Source organism: Callorhinus ursinus, unplaced genomic scaffold (genome assembly GCF_003265705.2).
Source record: "Callorhinus ursinus isolate GAN/ISIS: 27379988/994484 unplaced genomic scaffold, GSC_fseal_2.0 scaffold13, whole genome shotgun sequence".
Lineage (NCBI taxonomy): Eukaryota > Metazoa > Chordata > Mammalia > Carnivora > Otariidae > Callorhinus > Callorhinus ursinus.
The window spans coordinates 51,044,306-51,054,740 of record NW_027397075.1 but is presented as its reverse complement, the minus strand read 5'-3'; the positions used below and the strand labels follow the sequence as shown (position 1 = coordinate 51,054,740).

The 10,435-nt window shown below is 50.6% G+C and overlaps 1 protein-coding gene across 10 annotated transcripts in view; it reads right to left on the bottom strand.

Moving 5' to 3' along the window:
• The window catches only part of PLXNA2 (plexin A2), a 209,639-nt gene that overhangs the window by 94,840 nt on the left and 104,364 nt on the right, over positions 1 to 10,435 (bottom strand). The window contains exon 6 of one of the 10 annotated variants that reach the window (XM_073900252.1): positions 4,157 to 4,193. The exons of the other annotated variants lie outside the window; for them this stretch is intronic. Coding sequence (XP_073756353.1) covers positions 4,157 to 4,193 — 37 coding nt within the window. The remainder of the gene's footprint in view (positions 1 to 4,156; positions 4,194 to 10,435) is intronic. 10 annotated transcript variants of the gene reach the window in all.

The following is a 10,435-nucleotide window of genomic DNA, read 5'->3' as shown; positions in this document are numbered from 1 at the left end:
AAGTGGGGATTACAGCTCTGCCACACTCCCTGCCTGGAGGGCAGTGGCGGGGAATGTTCGAATCTTCACTTTCCTCACTGCTTTTGACTCCTCACCTCCTTCAGTGGCTGCCTCAGATGGAACCATTGTCATGGACCCGCTCCGGGATAGAAAGGGGTGGAGGGGAACTTAGGGAAATGGAAGAGAAACAAAAGATTCTTTTCCTTTTTTTTTTTTAACAGGTGCTTAGGAAATTAATTAGAGCAAATAATCACCAAGTTGTCTGAGTCTCTATTTTATTTGGTGCATGCTGGGTCTGCTAGAAAAAAAAGGGGAATTTTAAATAATTTTGGAGTTATAACTGATGTAATTAGGTGCTCAGTGAACACTTAGCATCGAGCTGTGCTTATTAAAATTACTGTTTTAATCAGAACTTTGCTGGAGAATCATTAATAATACAATGGCTTGATTCCCTGGAACTCTAATTAGACCTGGACTTTTAACCACCTGAGTGTAATCTGGCTCTGTCTGGATGCGCACCATGGGTGATGCATTATCATTTCAGGGCATGTGGGGATGGAGCATCAATACTGCTATTTAGTGATGGCCTGAATGCTTTATTTTGGAGTGTGAGAGTGTGTTGAGGAGGCTCGGGGGGCACTGATGCTGAAAGGCGGGGATGGAAGTGAAGGGGGCCAGCCAAGGGCTCGGGGTTGGAGGTCTTCAGGAAGGCAAGGCAGGAGATACTTCTCCTGCTGCTGGGCATGCCTTATCCATCATTCTGCCAGGGAAACAATCAAGCCATAATGTCACAGACCCAGCTAAGGGTCATTTCCTGGGATGCTCCACCTTCACGGGGGGCCTGCCGGTCATCCAAACCAAACACAGGTCCAGACGGTGCAGCTTTAGTCCCCTGCAAAGCCACTGTCATCAGAAATCTAACCTATCACTCACTGAGTGATAACCAAAGGCTAATCTGGTGAAGGGCTGGGACCACTTCTTAAGTTCCCTGTCCAGCACTTCGGGTCACCCTAGAGAGAGACCATCAGACGGGCTGAGCTTTTCTAGAGCTTTCCAATCCTTATAGACCTTTCAGGGTTAACTAGGTCCACCACAGCCTGGAGGGAGGCTGACTGGATGTGTCCGTTGTCTCCTGAGACACTTGGCTGAGCTGGTTTTTGGGGAGCGGGGTCAATGCCCTGGCTCTGAGCACAGAGCTCTGGTTTCTCCTTCAGTGGGTGGCTCAGTTGTATCAACATTGATTTGGCCCCCACTGGGGGTGGAGTGCTCGGGCAGATGTCACGGGGATGCCCCGGAGCAAAGGGAATGGAAACACGCTCTCTGCCCTCCTAGAGCTTGCTAACTCATTGGAAGGATGTAACAAAGATGTGAAAACAAGGTTTAGGATACTTAAAAGGCAGGCACTGAGAAGGGAAAATTAAGCTGGAGTGGGACAAGGGCAAGCGGAGTTGAGTGGTGATCAGAACATGATGGGATTAATCAGAGAGGGGGTAAAGGCCTTGCGGAAGAGGACATGGGGCCGGGAAGGGGAGGCGGCCCTCTCTGTGCCCTCATTAAGCATTTTTCTGGCTGCTACGGGAGGTCTTGAGACAACAGGATTGAACTCTCTCAGAAGCTCCCGTTCTGGGCCACCTCTAACCAGTACAGCACTTGTGTGCAATTGGAAAAAGGTGACCCCTCTAGGTGCATGGTTGGTGAGATGACTGAGGGCTCTGTTTCCGTCCCCACTTGCGTCCTCAGCCAGACGCTTTTGTGCAATACACAACCTGAACCGTCATATCTGGCGGCCCTGACGCCCAAAGTCTCTAGGGGAATAGAGAGTCGAAATGTGTGGTGTGGGTCTACTGGAGTCCAAGCCTAGCTGAGCCAAAGATAGAATATGTTTAAGGGCTAAACATTGTAGCTCTCATAAGCCCTGTGGGGGGGCGGTCCGTGGGAGGCACAGAGAAAGCTGGAGTCCAATGTGGGCTGAGGAGCAGGGAAGTCTCCACGGAAAGCGTGGGGCTTGAAGGCAGGGTGAAAAGTCCTGGGCAGGAAAACATCACAAGCCAAAGCAGAGAGAATGAGCTTCGGGGACACGAGAAGGACGTCCCCTTTCAGATTTCTTTTCTTACTAGTTCCAGCGGGAGTATACATTTTAAATAACATCCCTCCAGGCCTCCGTCAAGGAACCATCGGCCAATGGAAGAAGTTTCCTATAAACCAACAAGGCCGGGTGGGAGAGCTCCCCTCCTCCGGGGGGGGGGAGCTCTAAGGAGAGGCTCAAGGTCCAGATGAGGGACAGGAGTCCCTCTGGCTTCCAAGACTGGCTCATGGGCAGGCCCCTTCTCCCTTCCAGGATTCCTAACAAACCTTCCCCTCGGCAGGATTTCTACACACTGAAAGGGAAGGGGCAGGTGGTCCCTGTGCTTGGGAGCAAACGGCCGGACCTCAACTCAAGGATTCTTGTGCTTCTGAAACAAGAATACTATGACACACACACACACACCACAAACTCGTGTTCTCACGCAAACACACAAGGGAACACAAACACACGGCATACCACACACTCACCTTCCACAGCAACACCCTGACCCCTCACACACGCTGCACACACGCTAATGCCGACATTCCACACACACATTCCTGTCACACACACTTGTAACACACAGACGTTCCTACCACACTCACTGCCCCCCTCCACCCCTGCCCGCACAGAACTGTGGGCAGGAAGAGCCATCAGGAGCTGTCTCCTTCGGGTTTGTCGTGAAGAAGGATTAGGGCTGCCCAAGATTAAACAGAGGAGTTAAAAATGACAAACAGACTTCTAAACAGGATTAGAGTCTTAATGAAAACCATAATGAATGGAAGAACCACACAGATATCATCCATTAATGGCCATAAATATCAGACCAACAGATGAGATCTTAGATACTGCAGTTCTGAACCCCATCAAATTACTTCTATTGTAATTCATCAATAAATAACCAGGCCCAACTTCATATCTGAGGTCTCATCATGCTGCAGAGAATAGACTCTGAGGCCAGACAGACCTGGGCTTGAATTCTGGTTTCGCTCCTGACAAGCTTGGGCATGTTACTCTGCTTGTTTGATCGCAGTTTCTTCATCTATAAAACGCAGATAATTATCCCCCTGATGGGGATGTCGTGGAGATTAAATTAAGTCCTAGACAGCTCTTATAATAACTTATAATAATATAAATAATTTATTATTACAGTCATGATTAATTTTCACTGTTATCTCCTGTCCCCTCCCCTTTTCAGCCTCTTGGGGTCAAGGAGAGCCAATCGGCTGGTAGGAGCAGCAGAGAGAGAAGGATAAAGGAGAAGGGAGACAGGAGGAATAGGAAGAGTAGGAAACTGAGGCAGGAGCAGAGCAGACAGAAGACAAGAAAAGGAGAAGGAAGATGACAGGCCTCTTGGATACTACACCCTGGCATCGTCTGGGGTGGGCTGCCCGTGCCTGCCCGTCTGGTGGTGGTTACCAGGGGAAGGCGAGGTTGTGGGTGGCCACACGATTATGGTCCCACCTTCCTACCACTTTTTTTTTTAAATAACAGGTTTATTGTGATATAATTCACAAAATTATAATTCATAATTTCATAAAATTCACCCACTTGAAGTGTACCCTTCAGTGGTTTTTAGTAGATTCACAGAATCCTACAACCATCACCACCATCAATTTCAGAACAATTTCATCACCCCCCCAGAAGAAACCCTGTACCCATTGGTAGTCACCCCCCCCGCCCCCTCTTCCAGCCCGGGACAGCTGCCTCTGTTCCAGCTCTAGGCAACCGCCAACTTTCTGTCTATATGCATTTGCCTATTCCGGACATTTCATATGAATAGAAGCATAGGGAATGTGGTCTTTTGTGGCTGGCTTCTTTCCACTAAGCATCATGTTTGCAAGGTTCATCTGTGTTGTAGCATATATTAGTGACTTCTTAAATTTCTTAACTCAAAGCCAAAAAGGTGAAGGAAGAGAGCTGCATATACCCACACCTAAGCAAGTGTCAATGCGGTGACTGTCCAATAGTTCACCCTAAGAAAGCTCACTGAACCCAGGTCAGTCCCAAAGTTACAGACTCAGAGGCCAGCCGGTTTGAGTCTTCATTCATTTTTACCATTGAGGAAACCAAAGCGCAGGGAAAGGATACGTGTTTCGAGTGTGTGCGTTTTGTGCCCCTCCATTTGCTTCTCACGAACAAAGGAAAACAAAATAAGATCCAAATGTAAGAGTCTCTTGTCTATGGTTTTATGATTTAGATTTAATGTTAAGAGGCAAATGAGAGCCCCTTGGTATTCTGCCCATATGTCTCTCTCTTACCTCTTAAAAGTGACAATTCCCAACTCTATTTTTATACTGTAAAAGGATGACTCTCCTCTAATGGTTATCTGTCATTGTTTATGTTTAAAGTAATTTTATACGTTAAGACTGTAGCCTTAGGATGCAGGAAAGCCACACCCCTGGGCCACAGGCAGTCCCTGAGGTAGGAGGGGCTTGTAATCTGGTTTGAGAAGGAGGAGGCTGGTCACTGGCCTCAGGAAACGTCAGTCACCTTTGTTCTGTCACTGAAGCAAGATGTGTCCCTTAGGGCAGCTATGCTGAGAGTTTCAGGAATGACAGGGCAGTATCTATTCAGTCCAGATGACCCTAGAGATAGAGAATACTTAAAAACTAAATTGTGCGTGCTGCTTCACGCCCCGTATTGGCGCCTACCACCATTACCCTATGGCCACTAGATGTTAGTCTAGGGCCACTGGTAAAGCAACTGGACTTCGAGCAAAATGGAACCAGACCTATCACTGACTGACTACTTATGCTTCAGGGAAGCCCAACGAAAGAAGGTGATGTGAGGCCGTCTTTCTTCCCTACAAATCCCAGTACTGATTTAGCTTGAATCACAGGGAGAGGAGGTTGTCCACAGGCTGGCCAAGACAGTGCTACAAGCTAGTGTCCTTAGATGCCACGCACGGTGGCCGTGCTAGCAGCCACAGCTGGAGAACCGGGGAAGGACTCCGCTAATGAGGAATGCCCTTGAAGTTCAGGTATGACTACTGGTCACTTCCTATTGGGGCTATTCAGTGATCAGTATCTCCAGTGATCTCAATGGGTACTGTGAGACTCACAGAACTCATTTTTAGAACTAAATCCATTTGAAAATGGAACAATATCGATACCAAATGGCCTGTTGTGTAGGACCCTATTTCATGAAATAAAACGACACAATGTTGCCACTCTAACAAGGTCAAGCATTGTTTACTAACAATGCCCAAAGAATCTCATTAAATCCAGGAGCGTGAGGACAGAACAAACGAATATCATACATGTGAAGTGATCTGCATACCGAGGAGGACCGCCCTGGGACCAGACTGGCAGTTTAAGTCTCCCGTGGCTACTGCTCAGAAGTCCCCGAGCTTCTCGGGGTGGTGTTGGGGGAACTGCTGTCTACCGCTCAGCGTTGCTCTTCATTCCGCCTAGCACAGAGGGGGCACTGGGCAGATTTTCCCAGCCCGTGTTCCTTCCTCTATTGCAAATTACTTCTCGGTGCATGGCCAAAACACAGGGGATCCCAGGTAAGGGAAAGGGGATTCTGGAAAAAGCGAGGTGGCTAGAATTTTCTCCATTAATCTGGGCATGCTCCAATTTGCACTCTGAGCATAAATTTGCATGTTGCATTCCAGAGGCCCTAACTCTAAGAACATTAGCTAAAATAAAATAAATTCTTGTCATCCTCTGTGATCAGAGTCAAACCCAATAATTCTCAGCTTGGCCCACAGAATAGGTCTGCCTGCCCGCTTTCCTCCATGCTTTCCTATTAAAAGCATTTTCTCAAACACTGATTGAGTGTACGGTCGGTGCCGGGAGGGGCGAGGGTACCTCTGACCTGCATCCAGTCTCCTAGAAGCTTAGAGCCTGATGCGAGAGGCGCCGGGTATTTCCTGTCGTTTTTACCACGAAGTTAAAGAAGCTCAGAGAGCTGAATTCATTCTGACTGGAGTGAACTGGGATGGCTCGGAGTTCTGCTGGGGGCATACGAGCAAGGACACAGGGACGTGGCAGCAAGCGGACACTCTTTCTACAAGTTCAAAATACCGGCATGGTTCTCGAGCCTCGAGTCTGTTTTTCCTTCATCCAGGGAGGCTGTTAGTGAGAGAGACAGCTCCTTGAGATGAGATGGCTGGAGGCTGAGCCCAGCAGGCCTCAGAGGCTTGGGAAAGGCCCGGGACTACGGACAACTGTGGGATGGGCCAGGCGGTGAGTGCGGCCAGGCCATGGCAGAGAGCCAGATGCCAGCTTAGCCTGGCTTCCTGCAGAAATCTGCTGGGCCTCGGGAAGCAATCTTGAATCGAGCGGTGGCTTGGTTTTTTTCTGGCTCCTCTAGGAGCTTAGGCTTTTCCTGTGGTTCTGGAGATAGGATCAGTCATGGTCTACGTGGCCCGCCTTTCTTGGAGCAACCCGACTCCCTGCGAGCCGGTCTCTAGCAGCTAGTGAGCTAACAGCCACCCAGTGCTGCCAGGGTGGGGCCAGGATGATGCAAGATCTTTTTAACAAGCTACTGTTTCTTCAGTGTTTGCTATGCGCCACGTCCTACGCTCAGTGTTCTGGCGTCACCAGTTTAATCCCTGCAACAACTCGATAAAGGAGACTCTATCATTGCTGACAATTGATCTGAGAGGAAACTGAGGGCTTACATTCAGTAATTTGGCAAAGGTCAATTTAGTAAGAGGTGGGGCCAGGATTCCAGAGGTGCTGCACAGAACCTGTCCTTGCACCCCTGCCGCTGGGCCCCCCAGCAGCAAGCAGGTAACACAGAATGGGTTCAGAGGGCCTGGGGTCCCCTTGCCTGCGCTGCCTTCCTGGGAAGCCACAAGCCCTGCTCTGACTTCCTCCTCTGCTACTCTCCTCCCCTGCCTCCAGAGTGCTCCTGGAAGAAAGCTCATGACAAGGGATGCAGGCACACTGTGTCCTGGGCCCAGGGACAGGTGACCTTTCCAATTCAGCACCTTTATAAATCTTACCTAATGAAGTTAAGGGGAAAAAAGAATTAATGAATAAATGAAGGTTAAATCATTCCCTGCAGAAAATTGATGCTGACAGCGGGGGCCAAGAAGAAAGCTTGGAAAGCAGGGAGCTGACTTGCACAAGAGGCTTTTAAAATTCCTTTCCCCGAAATTTGAGGGAGCTGTGCGGCTGGCCAGGCCCCGAGGTGGGCCAGGAAGCCTCTGGGACGTCCAAGGCAGATGGCCTGAGGGCAATGGAGCAAGAAAGCCATACTCTACCTAGGGTAATTTTTTTGGGAAGCCAATATGGGTGTTTTTGATATACAGACATGTGCGTGTGCAATGCACACACACACACACACACAGACCCATACACACACTGTATACATACTGTATACATAGTTAACTCCTGCAGCTAAGCAAAGCATGGGCACTTTGGGTCTGCCTGGCTCATTCCTGGCCTCCCGGGGCCTCTGTGGAATGTCTTTTTGTCAGCACCCACTTGTTAGTCACGTTGGTCTCCTTGTCACCACCCTCAAAGTCCACCCCCATAACCCCGGGGCTGCACACCTCAGCCCAATTGGCTCAGGGGGTCACGGGTGATGGCATGGCTGGGCCAAGGGAGGAAGAGGAAGAAAAGCAGAAAGAGCCTCTGGCTAGAGCAGGCTTGGGGCCAGAAGGGGATGGAAGAGGAGATGCAGGGTAAAGCTCACAGGGTAAAATCTGGGTTGGGGCCTGGGAGAAACATCCACTCTTCCAGGCACTGCTGTGACTCACTGAGTCTCATCTGGGCAGGTCACTGGCTCACCTAAACCGACCTCCTTTTGGCTCCTTGGTAAAATGGGACCACAGAGGAGGCCCTACAGAAGAGGATCAAAGGCAAAAATCCTCCCTAGTGCCAGCACCGGGAAGATTCTGCTTCTTCCTCTTGTCTGTGTCCGCAGGCTTTTAGGAATCTGATCATGAAGACAGGGAGGCTCCAAGGGACCGGCAGAGCGTGCCCGCCCCGCGGTGGGATGGGGGGCACGGGAGGCAAGAAGCTGGCGCTGGGCTGGTGGAGGGGTGCGAGTGTGGAAGGTGGGCTGGAGGCAGGGGGCGGGGAGGCAGAGAGACCTGGGCTGACTACATCAACCAGGAAATAAAAGGTCACGGTGATTTTTCCAGGCACCCAGGGAGAAGCCGGCAGAGAGCTGTGCGGACGACAGGAGCTGACAATTGGCAAATGAGCCTCTGCAGTTATCTGTTTCCCTGCCTTATTCTCGTCTCATAAGACAGAGGCTAGAAATGGATGCAACTGGCAGATGACTTAAGGATGAAAAATGAGCAACATGTTAGTTATGGGGGGCGCAGTGGCAGCGAACCAGGGAGCTCGGGAGTGAACCCGAGAGAAGGAGCTGTTTCCAGGGTTTGGCTCCTGCTCTGTCCCAGTCACTTTGCAGGGCTCCGTCATTTAAGCTCAGCAACCCTAGAAGGCAGGTATTAGGGTTTTCCCCACTTTACAGAAGAGAAAACAAAGGCTTAGAGAGGATAAGCCAGGCCCTGCCGAAGAATGGTAGAGCCAAGGTTTGAACACAGGCCGATCTGCCCCCAAAGATGAGCTCCTTACGCTATCCTACAGTGTCTCCTTTCCACGCGCTCTCTCTTTTCTTGTCTCCTGTCTTCCCCGCCCTCTCTTCCTAACTTTCAACAAGTGTTTATTAAGCCCCTAGTAAGGGCCAAACACTGCAGTATCTCTTGGGGAGACAGAAGGGGCCCAGAGAGGCAAGGTCTCTGCTACCAAGACATGTTGTTGGAAAGACCTAATGAATGAATGAAGCGGCACCGTCTCTCTCTTCATCTTTCCCTGAACCTGAGATGAGCAGAGGTTCCCCCCCTCCCCCGTATAGAGAAGCGGCCGTCCTGAGTGGCGGTGCGGATTGGCATGATCACAAAGGGCTTCAGTGGTGGGCTGTGACCCGCCCTGGCGTCCTTTCTCTTGATGGTGCCTCTCAGATCCCTGGCGCGCGGGGCGGTGGCGGGGGGGGGGGGGGGCTGCTGCTGTCAGCGAAGAGGAAACGCTGGGAGCTTGGGGTAGGATCCTTTTCTCCTGAGTTCTGTGGGGCAGTAGCAGGGGCTGAGGGAACCTGAAGCACCTTCTCTTGGGTGGAGATAAGGGCAGGTGGATTAAGTCTACCTGAAGTCCTCTTGCCGCCTGTGAGCTATAGATAGTCTTCGTGGACTGATACCTCCTAACCCTTGCCTTCAACTCCAACAATATCAAATCTGGGGGACTATTCCCTGAATATGCTGAACTTTTTCATGCCTCTGTGCTTTCCTTCACTTGAGAAATACTCCTTTGCCTTCTGCTCCACTTGGTGAGCTCCTCCCCTTTCATGAGTCACCTAGAGCAACACCTCCTCCAGGAAGCCTTCCTTGACTCACAGACTGTTGGGTAGCACCCTCTCCTGCATTCCCGGCGCTCTGCACTCTGTATCACAATACTGTTTCCCTGCCGTATGTGTGATTTTTGTCAGAACGAGCTCTATGCTCACAATAGGTCCTCAAAGGTTTGATAAATTACTTGGAAGCTGAGTGGTTAACTAAGACATTGTTCTCAGCTCTGTTCATTTTTCTCTTTCCAATCTTCCTCCTGCCTGACTCTCATCTCTGCCCATTTCCCTCTCCTCATTAAACATTACTTGAGGGACAGAGGCTGAACCCAGACTATTGGCTAAGCCACCAACAGCAGATGACACAGCCAGTTCTCCCTCCACCTGGTGCAAATTTCAAACCCCAACCTGTCTGCAGAAGAGGGGGGTGGGAATAACCAAGAGGGGGAGTGAGGAAGGTTGCTCTGTGCAGAGTGGCAAAGGCTCCAGGAATTTAACTGTGGGGCATGCAAACCATGAACTGGGGATGGTGCCTGATGTGGGGTCCCAGAGCTGGGCAGGCTACAGAAAGATCAAAGGGCCAGCTTGGAAAGTGCAGCCAAGTGGGGCTCCGAAAACCAAGCAAGCCTGAGAAGGAGCACAGACCTTCTCTCCCTCCAGTGAGCACAGCCCTGACCTGTGGTCTGAAGGAGCCGTGTAGTGTGGATATACTTCCGCACTCCCAGAACACACAGGAATGCCTGCTCTCATCTGACACATGTCACATACGCTGTTCTCATAAGCACACACACTCCCAGACCCAGGTCAGCCTCTGTCCCGCACAGGCTCGTGGCCAGAAAGGAGGCGCTAAATGTCATGGCCATGGGAGACGTTCAGAGACATTTTCTCGATAGGGAAATTGAGGCTCCAGTTGGCCTGTACTCAGACATACGGGGGAAACTCCAGGGATGAAGAATTCTAACTTACCACTCCCCTGTCACTCTCCTGTCACCCCCCACCATCCCTCCACCACCCTCCCCACACACCTCCCTGGCAGCTCCCAGTTGGGTTCTAAAGGTCCCT